This window comes from Dryobates pubescens, chromosome 31 (assembly GCF_014839835.1).
Source record: "Dryobates pubescens isolate bDryPub1 chromosome 31, bDryPub1.pri, whole genome shotgun sequence".
In the NCBI taxonomy this organism is placed as follows: Eukaryota; Metazoa; Chordata; class Aves; order Piciformes; family Picidae; genus Dryobates; species Dryobates pubescens.
In genome coordinates this window covers 9,615,315-9,637,526 of record NC_071642.1, presented here as the reverse complement: position 1 = coordinate 9,637,526, position 22,212 = coordinate 9,615,315, and the positions used below count along the sequence as shown (strand labels likewise).

The following is a 22,212-nucleotide window of genomic DNA, read 5'->3' as shown; positions in this document are numbered from 1 at the left end:
GCTCAGGCAGGTTTCTGGGCTCTGTGCCAGCCCTGAGCCTGCCAGCAGGCTGGCGTCACCCTGCTGATTGAGCCAACCGTGCCAGCTGACGTCAGGAGGTGACTCAGGTGGTGACTGCGTGGCTCCAGCTGGGAGCTGGGGCCGGCAGGAGGCGAGAGGGCTGCGTGCAGGTACCTGGTGGAGCGCACCAGCCGGGCCAGCAGCGTTCGCTTCTCCTCGTTGGTGAACTGCATGATGCCAGGGGTCTCAAACTTCTGCCGGATCCACTGGCACTGCTCCAGGTCGTTGATGAACATGAACTCCACACCGATGTGCTGGCAATAAGCCATCTGCCCAGGTGGGGTGAGGAGGGCCGTGAGACGCTAGCCAGGGCTGCAGCATCAACCTCACCCCCGCCCAAGACGCGGCCAGGCAGGGGCATCGCGCAGGGGCCAAAGTACGGCCAGGGGCTCCAGAACTCCCCTCTGTGACCTTGTGGGCACCCAGAGCCTTCCTGCAGCAGTGCAGGCACAAAACCTCCTGCCTGGCAGCTGCACCGTGCTGCCAGCATGCTGGCATAAGCAGGGTGGCAGGCTGGGGGGATGCATGAGCAGTGCCCAGCAGCCAGCCCCACTGGGAACCTCACTTGAGCTGTCAATGCAGGGGACACCCCGGGATGCTGTGAGGCAGCTCGGCCCTTGCTCATGATCCAGCATCCAAATGTTTCATTCCCTTTCCCCCAGGGGCCCTGGATCAGACCCTCCAGTCCTTCACATCCACCTGGGAGGTGAGATTTGCCCTCCCAGCGGCATCAGCTGTGACTAGCTCCACAGCCCCACATCAGCCTGCAGCAAAACCACCTCCCCCACCAGAAGAGGAGCCTCTTCCTGCAGCTTATCTGAGATGGTGATGCAGCTTTACTTCTTCCAAGGTCAACCTGTCTTAGCAGAGACCATCTGAGCAAGGCTGCAGCTCACCTGGGAGCTGCCTGCACTCACAGCAGGGTGTGAAATCTGGAACCTGCTGCAAGATCTGCAAGCCCCAGGGTGGAGCTGCTCCTGTCCCAAGCCCCTTCAAAGGGTCACTACCCCGTGCAGCCTGGTGGGTACTGCTTGCCACCAGCCCACTCGTGCACTCCCCCCAGCACCACCTGCTGCTTTGAACTGGAAAACACAGCTGCAGAGGTTTTAAAACATGCAGGATTCAGTTTGCTCCCACCTCAGCTGCACCGAAGGCAAGGTGAGGCTGGAGGTGATCAGAGACGGGCAGGCAACACGAGGCAGCTGCTCCAAGCAGCGCAGGCTCTGCAGAGCAGCTCCCGGCCCAGACGTCCTAAACCCCCCAGGCCGGCCCCGGCTGGGGGCAGCAGCAGGACCCAGGGCCTCCAAAGAGCATCTGCTCCGCCCCCCGTCGAGGCTGCGGCCAGACCCTGCCCTCACCTCCAGCCGGCGGATGATCTCCCGCAGGGGCAGGGCAGACTCGTTCCCACCGATGAAAGTGGTTGTGGGCAGGTGGAACACTTTGTCCAGGTCAGACTCGTCCAGCCCGTAAAAGCCTGCAGGATTCGCCGCGGGGAGCACAAGCAGAGGCAGGAGAAAGAAGGAAGGGAGGGGAGCAGGGGGACACCGTCACACACGTACCAGCGGCATTGGGGAGAGGGGGGGAAGGGACACAAAAGAAAAAAATAAGGAAAAAGGGAACATAAACCCAAAAGTAAAGATGGAGGAGGTCTGGTAGGCGTCAGACCCCGGCAGCAGTTACACACAGACACCCGGGGGGTGCGGGAGGAGACAGCGCGGGCAGCGGCAGCCCCCCGATGACAGAGAGCTGGGGCAGCCCCCGGGGCACAGAACACAGCACAAATGGCACCAGGGAGGAGGAGGAGAGGGGGCAAGAGGTCACTGAGCACAACGGAGGGCTTGTCACCCGGTGAGGATGGAACACGGAGAGCCGAGGTGCAGCAGGAAACAGTTACAGCAGTGGAACCCCAGAGGCAGAAACAGAGGAGAGGAAATGGCATCAGGGTCTGCCATGGGCTCTCCTGAATGGCTCAGCCTGGGAGCAGGGCAGCTGGCTGGCCCCAAGGGGCTTTTGCTCTACCCCTGTCCTAATTAACAGCCTCTTAATGAGGGGTTTAGCCTGGCCCTGCTCAGCAAAGCCCCTGCTTTTTGGTGCTGTGCTTCATGGGCAGCTACTACCCAGGGCCTGCAAGCAGCTGGGTCAGACCCACAGCAGCAGCCTCAGAGCCTGCTGGGGTCAGGGATGTCTGTGGAGAAACTGAAGCACAGAGGAGGAAAGGCAACAGACCCCTTGAACTGCTGCAGCAGGGCAGAAGCAGAGCTGGGAAGAAGAGAGCAGAGCTGCCCCAAGGCTGAGCCCTGCCTGGGGCAGGAGCTGGGCTGGAAGCAGGGCACCGCAGAGGAGCTGCCCACTGCCTGCCAGAGCCCCAGCACTTCCCTCAGGCCCTTCTCTGTCCATTCCAAGCTCACAGCTCAGCTGGGTCTCCAGGTGGGGCCTCCACAAGCTGTAGAGCTGGGTCCAGAGGAACTTCAGGAGGTTCTACAAGGCTAAGGGCACCTGGGCTGGGACAAGCCCTGGTATCAGTCCAGGCTGGGGGGGAAGGGCTGGAGAGCAGCCCTGAGGAGGAGGACTTGGGGGTGCTGGGGGTACAAAGCTGGACATGAGCCACAGCCTGTCCTTGGCTGATCCTCAGCAGTGAGGGCAGCAGGAGCAGGGAGGGGATTCTGCTCCTCTGCTCAGAACCCCCCTGCAGTGCTGGGGCAGCTCTGGAGCCCTCAGCACAGACAGGGATCTGTTGGAGCAGAGCCAGAGGAGGCCACAGCAAGGCAGGGCTGGAAGCCCTCTGTATGAGGCCAGGCTGAGAGTTGGGGTTGTGCAACCTGGAGAAGGGAAGACTCCAGGGAGACCTTCTGGTGGCCTTGCAGTGCTTCAAGGGCTGAGCAGAAAGCTGGGGACAGAGTCTAGAGCAGGGCCTGATGGGACAGGCCAAGGGGGGATGGTTTGGGCTCCAAGAGGCAGATTGAGAGTGGAGAAATGTTTGAGACTGAGGGTGGGGAGAGCCTGGCCCAGGCTGCCCAGAGAGCTGGGAGCTGCCCCAAGCCTGGCACCAGCCCAGGTCAGGTTGTCTGGGGCTGTGAGCAGCCTGCTCTGGCTGGGGATGTCCCTGCTGGCTGCAGGGGGTTGGACTTTCCCACCCAAACCATTTTGTGATTCTGTGTTTGCTAACCCAGGGCAGGAGCCACAGAGGAGGCAGGGTTACCACAGCTCCCCCCAGATCCCTCCAACCCAGTCCAACAAATGGCTGGGAACACCCAGGGCAAGCCTGCAGTGGTTTTCCTGGGTGCCCTTGTGCCTTCCCCCTCCTCTGCCAACAGCAGCCTCCTGGACACTGCCAGTCCCCAGGGATGGAATTAAAGCAGCCCCTGGGGAGCTCTGCGCTGGAGCACTGAGCCACATATTGAGGAGGTAAGGGCTTGGCTCTTTGCCTCCAGGACTTCTCTGCAGCTCCTGCCAGAGCAGCTCAGTGAAGCTGCTGGCTGGAAGCTCCAGGGAAGCATCCAGCTGTGGCTCCCAGGGCACAGGGCTGGGGCTTGCTCTGCTGCTCCACTCCCAGGGCTCAGCCACATTTTGAGGGCTGTCAAAGTTTCGCAAGTTTTCTGGGCTCTCTCTGCTTCTGCTTTGCTGCAGCCTGCCAGTGTCAGATCTCCTGGCAGTGCTCAGCCCTTCAGACCACCACGTGGGGGCTGCCAAACTGTTGCCAGGGCAGAGGCAGAAGACAGCTTGGATTTGAGACTGGAACCAAAGGGGGAGATTGAGGCCTCTTGAAACCAAAGCTGCCAACAAGCCAGGTCCTGCAGCAAGCTAGGCATGCAAACAGGTGGGATGGAGTAGGGCAGCAAGGCTCTGCACCGGGCATCTGCAGCTGAAAGCATCACTAACAGAGCACCTACAGACTGTCCAGAGGGACAAGGTAAAAAGAAACATGCCACAGGATACCAGAGTGGGGTGGGTGGGCAGGGGACAGCTTTACTGCGCTGGTTCATGCCCACATTAGCCTATTCAAAGAGAGTCCTGCACTCCAGAGGGTTAAAGGCTCGTTAGTTGCATACCTCCTACTGTTAACACTCTCAGCCGCTCCTTGAACACTGCAAGATCTGGGGTGGGCAGGGAAGGGGGATGCAGAAAGGGAGAAGATAGAGAGATGCAATCAAAGTTAGTCAAAAAACCTCTGGAACTGTGACAAGTACTGGTGGAAAGCACAAAAAAACCCAAACCACAGCATTTAAAATACAGTCCAAACCATCAGAGGCAAAAGGGGTGGGAGGGAGGATGACTACTAGGCAGAAAAGAAATCTTGGGGAGAGGAGGAAGGAGAAAGGAGGGCAACAAGGCATCAGATCCTGGAGAGCAGTTGAGCTGCATGGTTTGAGATCTCTTCAGATGGCAGGGGAAGACCTGGCACTGTGTCTTCTTCACCTGCTTCACACCACCAAAACTCAGCTTCCCCCTGCCCCCTGCTCCTGTGAGGCTCCACTGAGCTCCTCACTACCAGGAGGCTCTGAGAGTGACTCCTGAGGAGGCAGCACTGCTGCCAGCACTCAGACAGGAGGCAGATCAGACAGTTAACAAGCAGGCTGTTAGTGAGGGAGCCAGGCACAATGCCCACCGAGTGCCAAGCGTGGATGCAGGCAGCAGTGCCGGCAGGCCGTGCCAGCTGCTGGGGCAGGGGGCAGGCAGAGGCCCCACAGCTGCACTCCCGGCTTGGGTTAGGTGCCCCAAGGGCCTCAATCTCACCTAGGTCACAAGAAAGGCTTTGGGAAGCCTTCTCCTGGTCAGCAGGGAAGAATCAGATGTTCTGGGGAGAGGTTTGCTCAGCAAGGTCTCCAAGTAGGGAGGGAAGTGGCAAGGCTCTGGCCCACAGCCCTGCAGGGGCCAGCCTGGCTCTTCCCCAGCTGGAGGAGCAGCTGCCTTGCACAGAGACAGACAGACACTGACACACAGCCCTGGGCACCAGCCTGCCAAGGTGGACAGGTCACATCAAGCTCCTGCAGTCACCTTGTCCCTGCTTCACACCACTTACCAGACCAGAGCAGCTGCAGCAGACCCAGGGGAGAAAACTTTGGGTTTCTTAAACAGAAAGGACAGGAACAGGAGGAATTTGCTGTCTCCAGCCCAAACACTCAGCACCCAGGCAGGCTTCTCTCCACTCACACTGCAAAGGGAGCTCTCAAAGCAGACACAAACCAGCTGCTGAACAAAAGGCAATTGAGGAGCCAGATCTATGTCCAACATTAGCCAGGGAGCTCCTCTGAATTCCAGCACTGCTCAGCCAGGGTTGGAGCTGCTGGCTCCACAGAAGATGACTTTTAAGGACTTCACTGCTCAGAGAGAGCAAACCAGATGGCTTCCAAGTTTCCAGACCACTCCTGTTCTTGGCTGTCCTGGCAAGAGTCAGGAAATGCTCCTTCAAAGCCGAAGCAGCCAGCAGGAGTGGCTCAGAAAGGACCTTTCTGCCACGAGCAGGCAGCAGCCAGCCTCGGGCTCGGCCACACTGCCCCAGCTGTGCTCTCCTGCCCCTCACCCAGTGCTGCTCCCAAGCTCTGCTCCAGCTGGGTTTGAAGGTCAAGCAGATGACAGCAGGGGGAAATCTCTTCACTCATCAAGACTTGCAGCAAGGAAGCCTCCTGTGATTAGACATTGGAGGCTGGGGTCCTAGCAGGGGCAGCTGGCACTAGCTGGTTCCCAGGATTTGTTACTTCCTGGGAATTCCTGGATTCCTGGTCACTAACCCAGGACCCACAAGGACCATCCATGGGAAAGCCTCTAAGAAACACAAGTTTGACTTAGGAGGTCATGGGCTGGAGGAGCAGCCATGCCTGGACACTTCCACTGTGGAGAGCTGGGCTGGGTCATACTGCAGGGGGTCACAGAACCCTCAGTGCCAGCTGAGCTTGGGGGGTGGGGGGAAGGATGCATGGCTGATGGATGGCTGATTGATGGAGAGATGGATGAGTGGATGCATGGGTGGGTGGGTGGGTGGGTGGAGAGCAGCCCTGCCAAAAAGGACTTGGGGATACTGAAGGGTGGAATCATGGGAATAAGCCACCAACAGCTGTGTCCTGGGCTACAGCAGAAGCATGGCCACCAAGCTGAGGGAAGGGACTCTGCCCCTCCAGCCCATTCTCCTGAGCACAAGAGAGACACGGACCTGTTGGAGCAGGTCCAGAGGAGGCCACAAAACCAAAAAGATCCAAGGACTGAAAGCCTTCTGCTGGAGGCCAGACTGAGAGAGTTGGGGCTGTTCAGCCTTGAGAAGGCTCCAGGAGACCTTCTGGTGGCCTTTCAGAGGTGCAGAGAGCCTTGTGAGCAGGGCCTGTGGGGACAGGAGAAGGGGTGATGGGTTTGAACTGGGAGCAGAACCAGACTGGACAGGAGGAGGCTGTGAGACAATGGGACAGGCTGCCCAGGGAAGCCCTGGGTGCCCTCAGCATTGGGAGTGCTCCGGGACAGGGCAGGGCTTGGGGCCACCTGATCCAGCCATGGCAGAGGTGACCTCTGAAGGGAGAGCAGGCACTGCCACCCTCTGCAGCTCTGGGTTCCATGGAGGCCCTGCTCTCCTTTCAAGATGGAAACAGGGCCACCAGGCTCTGCTGCTCCACTTCAAGACTGTGGCACCCACAGCCTTGATCCAGAAAAGGTTCTCCTCACCCTTTCTTCTGCTGAGCCACCAAGAGTGGCATCAGTCACCCACAAACATCTCCTGGAGTTGGCTACAAGCACCTGGGGTCCTCTCTCATGCCTGGGGCCCTGGCCAGCATCTCCCAGCCACAGGACCTGCTCCAATGCAGAGCTCCCAAGGTGCAGCCAGGGACAGGAGTCCAGCCTGAAGCAGCTTCCTCATCACCCATGGGGCTGAGACAACCAAACCCTGCTGCTCCCAGCACACCTCACCCTGTGTGAAGGTCCAGCAGGTCCAGGGCTGGCAGCTGCCCAAGGAATCCAGCTGGTGTCCACGCAGCAAAGGCTGTGATCCAGTTGTGCAGGGTTAGTAACCAGCACTGCTGCACTACTCTAGGTTAGAAGCAAGCCCCTGGAGCCCTCCTCCTGCCAGGGTAACCACCCCTGGGAAGCACCAGCGAGACAGAAGAGCTAAGCACCAGGACCTCCTTGGAGCTGGGGCTCTGCAGATCAGCACGCTGAGAGGTGCTGAGTTTAAGCTCTAGCAGAGAAGGGTTTCAACTCCTGGGTACCACACAGGCTCCTGTGCCACACTCATGCAGCTCTCACCCAAGGGTACTGGGCTCCCATCCCCCTGCTGGGATGGGGGACACCTCCTAAAGCTTCCTTGTTATGATCACCAGCACGGACTCAGAGCTCAGGGGACAATTGAGGCATCTGTGGAGGCTGCAGCAAGTGGAGAGGGAGGGAGGGCAGGACAGTGCCATGGGGTAGGCTGAGATAAAGCTGCCCCATTGCCCTCAGCTCTTGGGGCCCAAGGGGCACAGCTGAGCCCCACTGAGATGAAGCTGCCCCATTGCCCTCAGCTGGCCTCAGGAGCAGCAGGAGGAGCCGAGGGAGCAGACCTCCAGCTGTCCTCAACACAAACCCTCCCTGTGGAAGGTGCAATTGCTTCCACTGCTGGGTCAGCAGATCCAATGACATCACCAGCTGGAAAGAGACACAGGAGCAGGGCACCAGGAGCCATCCAGAGAGGGGCAGAGCCCCTCCGTGGCAATTTGGGAGTGATCATGACTCAGGAAACTTCAGAGCCTCCCCCCTGGCTTGGTGAAGCATCTCCCTAGCAAGCTGTGAGAGAGAGAGGAGCTCAAGCAATACAGCACTAACTGCTCTCAAAGCCCTCACCCAGTTTGTCTGTGGATGTGATAATGTCAGCTGGAAGGGAGGAGTCCAGATCTGCATCCAAGATGCCCAGGGGGTCGAGCTGTGCTACATGGTGCCCTCGAATCTAGGAGAGGGGCCGGGGGGGGGGGGGGGAGAGGGGGAGAGAAACAGGTTCCAGGGAGGGAGAGGGAGATAAAACAAACAAACAAAAAGAGGGGAGGGGGTAAAAAAGTTTAAATTACATTGGGGTTAATGTGCAGAGCAATTCTCACCGACGTTGGGAGAGATGGCGAGGGGAGCATCGTCAAAATTGACACAACTAATGCCCAGGGGGTCCAGCTGTGCAATGTGGTGGCCCCTGACCTGCAAGCAACAACACAGGTTAGCAACTGAGAGCCCCTGCAGGACAGCCTGGCCACTGAGAGCCCCTGCAGCACAGCCCGGCCGCCGAGAGCCCCCTGCAGCACAGCCCGGCCGCCGAGAGCCCCTGCAGCACAGCTCGGCCGCCGAGAGCCCCTGCAGCACAGCTCGGCCGCCGAGAGCCCCCTGCAGCACAGCTCGGCCGCCGAGAGCCCCTGCAGCACAGCTCGGCCGGTGAGAGCCCCTGCAGCACAGCCTGGCCACCGAGAGCCCCTGCAGCACAGCCTGGCCACCGAGAGCCCCTGCAGCACAGCCCGGCCGCCGAGAGCCCCCTGCAGCACAGCTCGGCCGCCGAGAGCCCCTGCAGCACAGCCCGGCCGGTGAGAGCCCCCTGCAGCACAGCCCGGCCGCCGAGAGCCCCCCTGCAGCACAGCCCGGCCGCCGAGAGCCCCCCTGCAGCACAGCCCGGCCGCCGAGAGCCCCCCTGCAGCACAGCTCGGCCGGTGAGAGCCCCTGCAGCACAGCCCGGCCGGTGAGAGCCCCCTGCAGCACAGCCCGGCCGGTGAGAGCCCCCTGCAGCACAGCCCGGCCGGTGAGAGCCCCCTGCAGCACAGCTCGGCCGCCGAGAGCCCCCTACGGCACAGCCCGGCCGGTGAGAGCCCCCTGCAGCACAGCCCGGCCGGTGAGAGCCCCCTGCAGCACAGCCCGGCCGCCGAGAGCCCCCTGCAGCACAGCCCGGCCGCCGAGAGCCCCCTGCAGCACAGCCCGGCCGGTGAGAGCCCCCTGCAGCACGGCCCGGCCGCCGAGAGCCCCCTGCAGCACGGCCCGGCCGCCGAGAGCCCCCTGCAGCACGGCCCGGCCGCCGAGAGCCCCCTGCAGCACGGCCCGGCCGCCGAGAGCCCCCTGCAGCACAGCCCGGCCGCCGAGAGCCCCCTGCAGCACAGCCCGGCCGCCGAGAGCCCCCCTGCAGCACAGCTCGGCCGGTGAGAGCCCCCTGCAGCACAGCCCGGCCGCCGAGAGCCCCCTGCAGCACAGCCCGGCCGCCGAGAGCCCCCTGCGGCACAGCCCGGCCGCCGAGAGCCCCTGCAGCACAGCCCGGCCGCCGAGAGCCCCCTGCAGCACAGCTCGGCCGGTGAGAGCCCCCCTGCAGCACAGCCCGGCCGCCGAGAGCCCCCGCAGCACAGCCCGGCCGCCGAGAGCCCCCTGCAGCACAGCCCGGCCGGTGAGAGCCCCCTGCAGCACAGCCCGGCCGCCGAGAGCCCCCTGCAGCACAGCCCGGCCGCCGAGAGCCCCCTGCAGCACAGCTCGGCCGCCGAGAGCCCCCTGCAGCACAGCCCGGCCGCCGAGAGCCCCCCTGCGGCACAGCCCGGCCGCCGAGAGCCCCCTGCAGCACAGCTCGGCCGGTGAGAGCCCCCTGCAGCACAGCCCGGCCGGTGAGAGCCCCCTGCAGCACAGCCCGGCCGCCGAGAGCCCCCTGCAGCACAGCTCGGCCGCCGAGAGCCCCCTGCAGCACAGCTCGGCCGCCGAGAGCCCCCCTGCGGCACAGCCCGGCCGCCGAGAGCCCCCTGCAGCACAGCCCGGCCGGTGAGAGCCCCCTGCAGCACAGCTCGGCCGCCGAGAGCCCCCCTGCAGCACAGCTCGGCCGCCGAGAGCCCCCTGCAGCACAGCTCGGCCGGTGAGAGCCCCCTGCAGCACAGCCCGGCCGCCGAGAGCCCCCTGCAGCACAGCTCGGCCGCCGAGAGCCCCTGCAGCACAGCCCGGCCGCCGAGAGCCCCCTGCGGCACAGCCCGGCCGCCGAGAGCCCCCTGCGGCACAGCCCGGCCGCCGAGAGCCCCCTGCAGCACAGCTCGGCCGGTGAGAGCCCCTGCAGCACAGCCCGGCCGGTGAGAGCCCCCCTGCAGCACAGCTCGGCCGCCGAGAGCCCCCCTGCAGCACAGCCCGGCCGGTGAGAGCCCCCTGCAGCACAGCTCGGCCGCCGAGAGCCCCCTGCAGCACAGCCCGGCCGCCGAGAGCCCCCTGCAGCACAGCCCGGCCGGTGAGAGCCCCCCTGCAGCACAGCCCGGCCGCCGAGAGCCCCTGCAGCACAGCCCGGCCGCCGAGAGCCCCCCTGCGGCACAGCCCGGCCGCCGAGAGCCCCCTGCAGCACAGCTCGGCCGCCGAGAGCCCCCTGCAGCACAGCTCGGCCGGTGAGAGCCCCCTGCAGCACAGCCCGGCCGGTGAGAGCCCCCTGCAGCACAGCCCGGCCGCCGAGAGCCCCCCTGCAGCACAGCCCGGCCGCCGAGAGCCCCCTGCAGCACAGCTCGGCCGCCGAGAGCCCCCTGCAGCACAGCCCGGCCGGTGAGAGCCCCCTGCAGCACAGCCCGGCCGCCGCGAGCCCCCTGCAGCACAGCCCGGCCGGTGAGAGCCCCCTGCAGCACAGCCCGGCCGCCGAGAGCCCCCTGCAGCACAGCCCGGCCGGTGAGAGCCCCCTGCAGCACAGCCCGGCCGCCGAGAGCCCCCTGCAGCACAGCCCGGCCGCCGAGAGCCCCCTGCAGCACAGCCCGGCCGCCGAGAGCCCCCTGCAGCACAGCCCGGCCGCCGAGAGCCCCCTGCAGCACAGCTCGGCCGGTGAGAGCCCCTGCAGCACAGCCCGGCCGGTGAGAGCCCCCTGCAGCACAGCCCGGCCGGTGAGAGCCCCCTGCAGCACAGCTCGGCCGGTGAGAGCCCCTGCAGCACAGCCCGGCCGGTGAGAGCCCCCTGCAGCACAGCCCGGCCGGTGAGAGCCCCTTGCAGCACAGCCCGGCCGCCGAGAGCCCCTGCAGCACAGCCCGGCCGGTGAGAGCCCCCTGCAGCACAGCCCGGCCGCCGAGAGCCCCTGCAGCACAGCCCGGCCGGTGAGAGCCCCTGCAGCACAGCTCGGCCGGTGAGAGCCCCCTGCAGCACAGCCCGGCCGCCGAGAGCCCCTGCAGCACAGCCCGGCCGCCGAGAGCCCCCTGCGGCACAGCCCGGCCGCCGAGAGCCCCCTGCGGCACAGCCCGGCCGCCGAGAGCCCCCTGCGGCACAGCCCGGCCGGTGAGAGCCCCCTGCAGCACAGCTCGGCCGGTGAGAGCCCCCTGCAGCACAGCCCGGCCGGTGAGAGCCCCCTGCAGCACAGCTCGGCCGGTGAGAGCCCCCTGCGGCACAGCCCGGCCGGTGAGAGCCCCCTGCAGCACAGCCCGGCCGGTGAGAGCCCCTGCAGCACAGCCCGGCCGGTGAGAGCCCCCTGCAGCACAGCTCGGCCGCCGAGAGCCCCCCTGCAGCACAGCACAGGCCGGGCTCAGCTGCAGCCTGCACAGGGTGGGTTCCTGCACAGGGTGGGTTCAAGCTGCAGCCTGCAGAGGCTGGGCTCAGCTGCAGCTGCTGAATGTAGCTGTGAGTGTCACCAGCTGCCAGACTGCTCTGCAGCAGTCAGAGGAGTGGGCAGGGGATGGCAGAGACCTCCCAGAACTGAGGTCTGAGGATCTCCCACCACTTGTGCCCAGCCTGAGCACTGCCCCTCTGCAGCCACAGCAACTCCACACTGATGGCTGCTGCCTAAGCATGCAGGGGGGGAGGGGACCTCTGGAGGTCATCCAGTGCAGCACCCCTGGGCAGGTCAGACAGGAGCACATCCAGGTGGGGCTTGAATGTCTCCAAAGACACTCCAGAGCCTCTCTGGGCAGCCTGCTGCAGGGCTCTAGCGCCCTGGTGATGAAAAAGCTTTTCCTGACGGTCCTGTGGAACCTCCTCTGCTTCCAGCAGGCAGGGGAGGAGGCAGCCCTGCTCAGCTTTGTGCTCCCCTTCCATGTGGCAGGTAAAAGAAGCACTGCCAGCAGCAGCAGCCCCTGCAAGGCAAAGGCCTGTGCCTGAGGACCACCTGCAGTCTGCAGCATCCCTTTGGTGAGAGGAGCCTCCAGCAGGACCTGCAGCGTTCCTCTGGGAAGGGGCAGGGGAAGACATGGCACCAGGAGGAGCTCTGCTGGCTGCTGGCAGTGGCAGTCCAGGCAGGAGTCTCCATGCTGGGTTTGAAGCCACAGAGAACAAAAAGAGGCACCAAGGAGCTTTGCTTTCCACCCCCACAGGAGGTGACCACAGGCAGACCCCAGCACACCCTGCAGGCAGACCTGGCCTGTCCTGGTGGCCAGCACTGCAAGCTTCAGGCTCAGCTGCACTGGGAGCAGGGCAGGAAGCTGCTGGCAGGGTGTAGGCCGCAGAAGCAAGCTGAGAACACTCTGAGCCACCAGCTCTGTGCCCAGCCTGCAGAACCACTCATGGGGGAAGGCATCACCAAAGCTCCTGGGCAGAGCAATGCTGATGTGAGCCCATGCAGGGCAGCCCTCTGCACAGCATCCCCAGGAGCCTCCTGCTGGAGCCCTGCTGCTCTGTGTTCTCCACATGCAGCACCAGAAACACTCAACCCCAAACACAACCACTGCAGATGTTTGCAGAAGCATCACACTGCCAGCCCTGACCCTCTGGGATTCAGCCAGACATGGAGTCACAGAATGGGTTGGCTGAAAGAGACCTTGAAGAGCAGAGTCCAGCCCTGAGCCCTGCACTGCCCCAGCACCATCACCCCATGGCCTCAGCACCACAGCTCCAGGGCTCTGGAACCCCTCCAGGGCTGGGGACTGCACCACTGCCCTGGGCAGCCTGGGCCAGGCCTGGACAAACCTTCCCAGGAGGAAATTGTTCCTCATGGCCAACCTGAGCCTCCCCTGGGGCAGCCTGAGGCCATTTCCTCTCCTCCCATCACTTGTTCCTAGGGAGCAGAGCCCAACCCCCACCTGGCTCCAGCCTCCTCTCAGGAGCTGCAGAGAGCAATGAGCTCTCCCTCAGCCTCCTCTGCTGCAGCCTCAACCCCCCCAGCTGCCTCAGCTGCTCCTCCCCAGCCCTGCTCTCCAGACCCTTCCCCAGCTCTGTTGCCCTTCTCTGGCCCTGCTCCAGCCCTCCAAGTCCTTCTGGCAGTCAGAGCCCAACCCTGACCCCAGGATCCCAGCTGTGGCCTCCCCAGTGCCCAGCCCAGGGGCACAGTCCCTGCCCTGCTCCTGCTGCCCACAGCACTGCTGCTCCAGGCCAGGCTGCTGCTGCCCTCCTTGCCCAGCTGGGCACTCCCTGGCTCCTCTCCAGCCTCCCCCCACCCCAGCCATGAGCAGCCAGCTTCTGCAGGAGGATGCTGTGGGACACAGTGCCAAAGGCCTCACTTAAATCCAGGCAGACAGAAGCACAGCTCCAGCCACACAACACAGGGAGCAGGACAATTAAGAGCTGCCCACCACAGAGGGAACCTAAGGAACCTGACTGCACAGGTCCAGAGGACCTGATGAGATGCACCCACAGGTCCTGAGCAAAGGGGCAGATGAAGTTTCCAAGCTGCTGATCAGCAAGGGTCAGAAGTGGTGGCAGCCCAGAGGAGCTCCTGCGGGCTGGGCCTCCTGCACCGGGCTCACAGCACTGGTGGAGAGCCCAGAAGCCACTGACACCATCCAGCAGGCCTGGTGCAGAGCAGCTGACTCTGCCCCACAGGTCCTCTGTCTCTGAGCTGGAGAGACAGGGGCCTGGCAGGAGAGGCACTGAGTGAGCAAGGAGTTGGCTGAATGAATCCCAGAGCTGGCAGGGCTGGAAGGGACCTCAAGGCTCAGCCAGTCCCAGCCCCCTGCCATGGGCAGGGACACCTCACACTGCAGCAGGCTGCTCACAGCCACATCCAGCCTGGCTGCAAACACCTCCAGGCAGGAGGCTGCCACCACCTCCCTGGGCAACCTGTGCCAGTCTCTCACCACCCTCATGGGGAACAACTTCTTCCTCACATCCAATCTGAATCTCCCCACTTCTAGTTTTGCTCCATCCCCCCCAGTCCTATCCCTCCCTGACACCCTCAAAAGTCCCTCCCCAGCTTTCCTGCAGCCCCCTGCAGACACTGGAAGGCCACAATGAGGTCTCCTGGGAGCCTTCTCCTCTCCAGCCTGCACAGCCCCAACTCCCTCAGTCTGTCCTCACAGCAGAGCAGCTCCAGCCCTCTGCTCCTCCTCCTGGCCCTGCTCTGGGCACCTTCCAGCCCCTCCAGAGCCTTCCTGGCACAGAGGCTCCAGAGCTGGCCCCAGAGCTCCAGCTGTGGTCTCAGCAGAGTGGGGCAGAGGGGCAGAATCCCCTCCCTGCCCTGCTGGCCACACTTCTCCTGCTGCAGCCCAGGCTCTGCTTGGCTCTCTGGGCTGCAAGTGCTCCCTGCTGGCTCCTGTTGAGCTTCTCCTCCCCCAGCATCCCCAAGGCCTTTTCTCCAGGGCTGCTCTCCAGCCAGTCCCTGCCCAGCCTGTATCAGTGCCTGGGATTGCCCTGCCCCAGCTGCAGGAACCTTGCCCTTGGCCTTGTTGAGCTTCAGGAGGTTGGCCTGGGCCCAGCTCTGCAGCCTGTCCAGGTCCCTCCCTTCCCTCCAGCTTGGTGTCAGCAGCACCACACAGCCTGGTGCTGAGGGAGCCTCACTGATGCTGTCCATGGCACCAACAAAGATGTGAAACAAGCCTGGTCCCAGTACTGATCCCTTAGGGACTCCACTTGGACCTGGGCCCACAGCCAGCCACTCTCTGGGTGCAGTTCTTTACCCACCAAACCATCCTGCACCAGCCTGGAGACCAGGATGTGGTGCAGGACAGTGCCAAAGGCTCTGCTCAGGCCCAGGTAAAGGATGCCAGCTGCTCTCCCCTTGCCTATTGATGCTGTGGCCTAGTCTCAGAAGGCCACCAGGTCTGTCTGGCAGCATTGCCCTCGGTGCAGCCCTGCTGGTTGAACAACATCACCTCTCTGTCACTGCTCTGCCTCAGCAGCGCCTCCAGGAGGCTCTGCTCCATGATCTTACTGGGCACAGAGCTGAGACTGCCAGGCCCACAGCTCCCTGGATCATCCTCCTTTCCCTCTTTGGACATGGGGGTCATGTTTGCCCTTTTCCAGCCAGTGGAGACTTCCCCACACTGCCAGGGCTTTGGCAAGGTGCTCTCAGCACCCACAGGTGGGTCCCATGGGGTCCCCTGCACTGGTATGCTCCAGGAGCTGCTGCCTCAGGGGAGAGCCACAGGCACCAAGCTCAGGAGGCAGGGACAGCCACAGGCACCAAGCTCACCCTCAGCAAGTCTGAGATGACACCAAGCTGAGTGAGGTGCTGGACAGTCTAGGTGGAAGGGATGCTGCCCAGAGGGATCTACTTGATAGGCCACAGAGCTTGACCCAGTGAAATTCAGGAGGTCTGCAAGGCCAAGTGCAAGGTCCTGCACCTGGGCTGGGGCAGCTCCTGCTATCAGGCCAGCCTGGGGGTGAAGGGTGGAAGAGCAGCCCCGAGGAGGGCTTGGGGGTGCAAAACCAGACAGGAGCCAGCACCAAGCTGCCAGCCCAGCCCCAGCCTGGCCTGATCCCCAGCAGTGTGGGCAGCAGGGGCAGGGAGGGGATTCTGCCCCTCTGCTGTGCTCTGCTGAGACCTCCCTGCAGTGCTGGGGCAGCTCTGGAGCCCTCAGCACAGCACAGACTGGGACCTGCTGGAGCAGGGTCAGAGGAGGCCACAGCAGTGCTGGGAGGACACATAAGAAGATAAGGCTCTGGGGAGACCTTCTGGTGGCCTTTCAGTGCTTCAGGGGCTTTGAGCTGCCACCCAGAGCCCCAGGAAGTGAGGGGAGTGCAGAATCCTTGTCAAATCCTTGACTTGGACCTGCTGCTTCCCACCATCAGTGGGACCCTCTCACCACCACAATCAGCCACTACTTGTTTGAGCTTGGCATCCCCAAGCTCATTCCAGCAGCAAGAGCTGCATGAAGAGGCTCAGCAGGAAGCTGGTCACCAGCTCCCAGCCAGGTGCCCATGAGCATGTCCCAGCTTCTCCCTCTGAAAACAAGGTAGGGGCAGAGCCTTCAAGCCACAGAGCAGGGGCAAAGCTGTCAGACCTTTGGACCTGCCCAGTGCTGCAGCTCTTGCCTTGACCTGTGGCCTGGACCTACCCCAGAGCTGAGCAGGAACACAACCTGCAGTGGGTGAGAAGCCCACAGCCATGGCCACTCCTCCACAGCATCTTGGGTTAACTTCTCGAGCATGGCCCCGCTTAGAGCCCCCACACCTGACCAACCCAGAGTGCAAAGAGGCTGCAGAACACATCTCAGGGCCCTCTCCACTGGTCACAGCCTCATCAGAGACATCTCCTTCCTGCCTGAAGCTTGGCCCTCCTGGGAGGCTGACTGTGAGAGCAGCTGGAGCCCAGCAGCCCTCTTGCACATCTGCTGTCGCAGGGAAGCGTTTCCTGACCTCATCTTGCAGGGCCTCAGGGCTTGTCCCAGCAGCAGGCTGAGGTGTCCCACACCACTGCTGAGCATGCAGCAGCATTCCAGAAGCCAGCAAGTCACCCTCCCCCCTGGCCCTGCTGGGGCCACCACAGATTTGATCTTCCTATTGTCCAGCGAAACACCGGCGGAGCTCCTGCCCCAGGCAGCCTGCCTGCCCCCATCCTCCTCCCCACCGCCTCACCTGGTAGGCCCTGATGAGGGACTGCACTGCCAGATGATCCTCCACCAGCTTGTCCACGTTGGGCTGTGCCTGAAGCAGGAACTGGGCTTGGGAGAGGGAGGAGAGGCTGGAGCCCAGCGGGGGAGGGCTCTGGTAAGCGCTGCCCGGCGCGGCTCCGGCGTTGGCGTTGCGGAAGAAGATGTCCCACGACTGGCAGGAGGGAGAGCAGAGAGGCAGCAGGGTCAGCACCTGGGGCCCAGACGTCTCAGCCCAGATGATGGGAGGCCCAGAGCCGCCTCTGGCAGCCCAGCTGCAGGCAGCAGGCCCCCAAGCACCTCGGGCAGGCAGCGCCCAGGCTCAGCGCCGCCCGGGCCGGGGCCTCAACTCCCACCCCCCTGGGCCGCTTCAGAGCATCCCCAGAGCCACCCTCCCGCCCTCAGCAGCACTGCCCAGGACAGGACACCCCTGCCCTGGTGCAGCTCTCAGTGGTGAGCCCTGCCCTGGTGCCCAGGCTCTTGCTCCCCTCCCTGCGGGGCAGAGGCTGCCCTCCAAATGCCCACAGAGTTTGCCGAGAGTCAGCTTTGGCCCTCCCCACCCCCACCCTTCCCTGTGCTCTGAGCCCCCAGGCCCAGTGCCTGCTGCCCTGGCCCCTCCTCAACTTCTGCCCCCCCCTTTAGCAATGCCAGGGCCATGCAGACACCCCAGTGCCCTCAGCAAGGTGGGCACCACCCCCAGCTCCTGCTCCCTGCTGCAGGTGGGGTTCCTAGGTGCTAAGATGACCCCCCCCCCCCCAAACGTTCTGGTGTCATTTGGGGGAACTTCTCCAGCCCTGCCTGGAGAGCCCCAGGAGCATCCCAGAAGCCAAGCTCAAGTTAAGGTCTGTTTGGAGAGGCAGGAGTGGACCTGGGCAGGAAGGGAGCAGCAGAGCAAAGTCCAAGCCACATCCTCCTGACACACCTCCCACATGGCACCAGGCAGGGCCCATGGCAAGGTGCAGCTGGCACCTGTGTGTCTGCACCCACCCCAGATGCCAGACAGAGCAAACAGAAGCCACCAGAGCTGCAGCCTGCTTTCAGCCAAAGGCCTCTCCCCACCATCTGAGAGCAGGAGCCCAACTCTGCATCTGCAGAACCTCTGCCTCACCAGTTCAAGCCACACAGAGCCACAACAGCAGCTCCAGAGGTAGTCTGGGGCACCAAAAAGCAGCTTGTGCACCCCGGCAGCCTGGTGGAGGTGGCTGAAAACCTGCCCCTTGCTGGAGGAGCAGCAGCTCTCCCCCCCTGCAGCTGCAGCAGCCATCCAGCACCCCAGGAGCACAGTGCAGGCCAGATGCCCTCTCACATGGCTGCACGAGGAGGCTAACTTTAGCAGTGGGGCACACTGCAGGCACAGAAATAGCCCCTGGGAGCGTTCAGCAGCAGCACTGCTGAAGGACAGCACACAGCCACCGGCACAGCCAGGCAGCACCTGACCCCTCCTGCTGTGCCTGCTCACGAACATTCCACGAGGGAAAGAGGGGCATGCTCCTTCCTCCTGGCACTACAGAGAGCAGCCCAAACCCCTGCCCTTCCCCAGGGCTCCTAGGATCATGGCTTTGGGTCGGAAGGGACCTCCAGAGGCCATCCAGTCCAACCCCCTTGCAGGCAGCAGGGACATCCTCCACCAGAGCAGGCTGCTCACAGCCCTGGCCAGCCTCCCCTTGCATGCCTCCAGGGATGGGGCCTCAAGCCCACCCTGGGCAACCTGCTGCAGTGTTCCTCATGATGCAGATCTTGTCCTCACATCCAACCCAAACCTGCTCTGCTCTCACTTCAAACCACTGTCCCTCAGCCTGTCCCTCCCAGCCCTTGCCTAAAGTCCCTCCCCAGCTCTCCTGGAGCCCCTTCAGGCACTGGGAGGCTGCTCTGAGGTCTCCCTGGAGCCTTCTCCTCTCCAGGCTGAACAGCCTGGCCCCATAGCAGAGGTGCTCCAGCCCCCTGATCATGGAGCTTTGGGTGCCCCAGAAGCCCAGGATGGGCTCTGTGCCCTTGGCAAGGGCAGGAACGTGGCTGGGAAACAAAAGTGGGCTCCAGCTGCCCAGGGAGGGAGCTGGCAGTGCTGCCACAGGGACGGGGTCAAAGCCAGGAGGCAGAGCTGCTGCCTCGGGGACCTCCTCCCTCCTGCCACTCAGCAGCGTGAACCTCTTGGAGATGCAACTTGCTTCTGTCCTGAAGGGCACTTTGCCTCCAGACAAGGGGTGGCACCAGCTGGGCACCGCCACCCACGGCCTGAGGCCCCACGCCTGCCCTGGGCACTGCTGCCACTCAGACCAGCGCCAGGCACCCAGCTGGTGCCAGCTGCGGAGGCGGCCTGCAAGCCAAGGGGCAGCCCTGGGGCTGCTGGGACCCCAGGAGATGCCTCTGGCGCTCATGGGAGAGGCCCCACAGCGCAGCAGCACAGCCCCAGCCCCGCAGCGCAGCCCCGCAGCCACACAGCCCCAGCCCCGCAGCCACACAGCCCCACAGCCCCAGCCCCGCAGCCACACAGCCCCACAGCCCCGCAGCGCAGCCGCACAGCCCCAGCCCCGCAGCCCCACAGCGCAGCAGCACAGCCACACAGCCACAGCCCCGCAGCCACACAGCCCCGCAGCCACACAGCCCCAGCCCCGCAGCCCCACAGCACAGCCACACAGCCCCAGCCCCGCAGCCCCACAGCGCAGCAGCACAGCCACAGCCCCGCAGCCGCACAGCCCCACAGCGCAGCAGCACAGCCCCAGCCCCGCAGCCCCACAGCGCAGCAGCACAGCCACAGCCCCGCAGCCGCACAGCCCCACAGCGCAGCAGCACAGCCACAGCCCCGCAGCCACACAGCCCCACAGCGCAGCCCCACAGCCCCAGCCCCGCAGCCCCACAGCGCAGCAGCACAGCCCCAGCCCCAGCCCCGCAGCCGCACAGCCCCACAGCGCAGCCCCACAGCCACACAGCGCAGCCCCAGCCCCACAGCCCCACAGCGCAGCCCCACAGCCCCAGCCCCACAGCCCCACAGCGCAGCCACACAGCCCCAGCCCCGCAGCACAGCCACACAGCCCCGCAGCACAGCCAAAGGCAGGGGCAGCACAGAAGCTCCTCAAGCAACCCTGGAATGGGCAGGGGTGGCAGAAACATCAAAGCTCATCCAGCTCCAGCCCCTGCCATGGGCAGGGACACCTCCCACCAGCCCAGGCTGCTCAGGGCCTCAGCCAGCCTGGCCCTGAACACCACCAGGCAGGAGGCAACTTCTCTGGGCAGCCTGTTCCCTCCTGGGGAATCACAGTGTCACCAAGGTTGGAAGAGACCTCAGAGATCATCAAGTCCAACCTGGCACCACAGACCTCACGACTAGACCATGGCACCAAGTGCCACATCCAATCCCCTCTTGAACACCCCCAGGGATGGGGACTCCACCACCTCCCTGGGCAGCACATCCCAATGGCTAACAACTCTCTCTGGGAAGAACTTTCTCCTCACCTCCAGCCTAAACTTCCCCTGGCACAGCTTGAGACTGTGTCCTCTTGTTCTGGTGCTGGCTGCCTGGGAGAAGAGACCAACCCCCACCTGGCTACAACCTCCCTTCAGGTAGTTGTAGAGGGCAATGAGGTCTCCCCTGAGCCTCCTCTTCTGCAGGCTAAGCAACCCCAGCTCCCTCAGCCTCTCCTCACAGGGCTGTGCTCAAGGCCTCTCCCCAGCCTTGTTGCCCTTCTCTGGACACCTTCAAGTCTCTCAATGTCCTTCTGAAACTGAGGGCCCCAGAACTGGACACAGGACTCAAGGTGTGGCCTAACCAGTGCTGAGCACAGGGCACAATAACTTCCCTGCTCCTGCTGGCCACACTGTTCCTGATGCAGGCCAGGATGCCCTTGGCCCTCTTGCCCCCCTGGGCACACTGCTGGCTCATGTTCAGGCAGCTGTCAATCAGCACCCCCAGGTCCCTCTCTGTTTGGCAGCTCTCAGCCACTCTGCCCCCAGCCTGTGGCTCTACAGGAAGAGTCAATTCCTAATGTCCAATCTCCATCCAGCTTCTCCCAGCTCAAAGCCATCAGCCCCTGTCCCATTACCCCCAGCCCTTGCCAAAAGTCCCTCCCCAGCTCTCCTGGAGCCCTTTCAGCTCCTGGAAGGCTGCACTAAGGTCTCCCTGGAGCCTTCTCCGAACAGCCCCAACTCTCCCATCCTGTCCCCCCAGGGAAGGGTCTCCAGCCCTTGGATTGTCTTTGCTCCCCTCCAACACTCCCTGTGCCCAGCCCCCCATGAGTGTTCCTCCAGCCCTGTCTCTGCAGGGTGCTCTGGGCATGGCCAGGGTGCAGGAGAGTTCAGCTTCCCCCTGCTGATGCCAAGAGGGCTCAGGGCCATGATCTCCCTGCTCCTGACTGTAGCCCCCCCATGCCCTGGCACAGCAAATGCTGCCAGCAGCAGGTCCCTGCTGTGCCCACCCCAAGCCACAAGTCCCACCACAGCACAGGGCAGCAGCCAAGGCCAGCTGCCCCCAGCCAGGCTCAGCACCAAGATCTCACCACAGTCTCCTCTGCTGAAGAGAGTCCCCAGACCAGCACCTTTCAGTGGAACAGACCCTGGAGAAGACTTCTGTGTCCCAGCCCCCACCACAGAGCCAGCCTGGAGGTCAGGGACAGACAGCAAGACAGAGCTCCCAGCCACAGCAGGACAGCCTCTGCCTCCAGCTCTGCCTACATCCCTGCTCCTGCCGTGGACTCCAGGGGACAGAAGGCACCAACCAGGGCTGCTCCACATGGCTGTCACCTCAGAGAGCAGCTCCTGCCCTCCCTGAGTGAAAAAGAGAGATAGGGACCTGTTGGAGCAGGGCCAGAGGAGGCCACAGCAATGCTGGCAGGGCTGGAAGGGCTCTGGCTGAGAGAGTTGGGGTTGGTCAGCCTGGAGACCTCCTGGTGGCCTTGCAGTGCCTCAAGGGCTGAGCAGGAAGCTGGGGACAGAGTCTAGAGCAGGGCCTGATGGGACAGGCCAAGGGGGGATGGTTTGGGCTCCAAGAGTGGAGATCCAGAGTGGAGAGCAATGTTTGGCACTGAGGGTGGGGAGAGCCTGGCCCAGGCTGCCCAGAGAGCTGGGAGCTGCCCCAAGCCTGGCACCAGCCCAGGGCAGGTTGCTTGGGGCTGTGAGCAGCCTGCTCTGGCTGGGGATGTCCCTGCTGGCTGCAGGGGCTTAGAAGGTCCCTCCCCACCCAAACCACTCCATGAATTCATGATTCACAACCCCAGCCAAGAAGCCCTTTGCTGAGGGGATTGAGAGGATCCAGCTCTGCACCCTGCCCCTTATCCACATCAGACCTTCAGCTCTCCAGAGTGCTCCAAGGGGGGCAAGGAAACCCAAACACTTCAAACTCTCATGCCAGGCTCCCAGCAGCTTCAGGCTGGGCCCCCACCTGCAGCACAACTGCAAAGGACACAGCAAAGATCCAGGGAGCCCAGGCCAGGCTGCAGAGCTGGGGCAGAGGAACCTCAGGAGGTTCAAGCAGGGCAAGGGCAGGGTCCTGCCCCTGGGGAGCAACAAC

The 22,212-nt window shown here is 63.7% G+C and overlaps 1 protein-coding gene across 4 annotated transcripts in view; it reads right to left on the bottom strand.

The window, feature by feature from the left end:
• Positions 1–22,212, bottom strand: part of OGDH (oxoglutarate dehydrogenase) — a 41,993-nt gene that overhangs the window by 12,108 nt on the left and 7,673 nt on the right. For 2 of the 4 annotated variants that reach the window (XM_054175008.1, XM_054175009.1), the window contains exons 3-7: positions 16,699–16,887; positions 7,864–7,966; positions 4,110–4,154; positions 1,419–1,534; positions 175–329 (exon numbers count right to left, since the gene is read on the bottom strand). In XM_054175008.1, coding sequence (XP_054030983.1) covers positions 175–329; positions 1,419–1,534; positions 4,110–4,154; positions 7,864–7,966; positions 16,699–16,887 — 608 coding nt within the window. Of the gene's footprint in view, positions 1–174; positions 330–1,418; positions 1,535–4,109; positions 4,155–7,863; positions 7,967–8,114; positions 8,206–16,698; positions 16,888–22,212 lie in introns of all 4 variants that reach the window. The other 2 variants (XM_054175010.1, XM_054175011.1) reach the window with 2 other exon arrangements.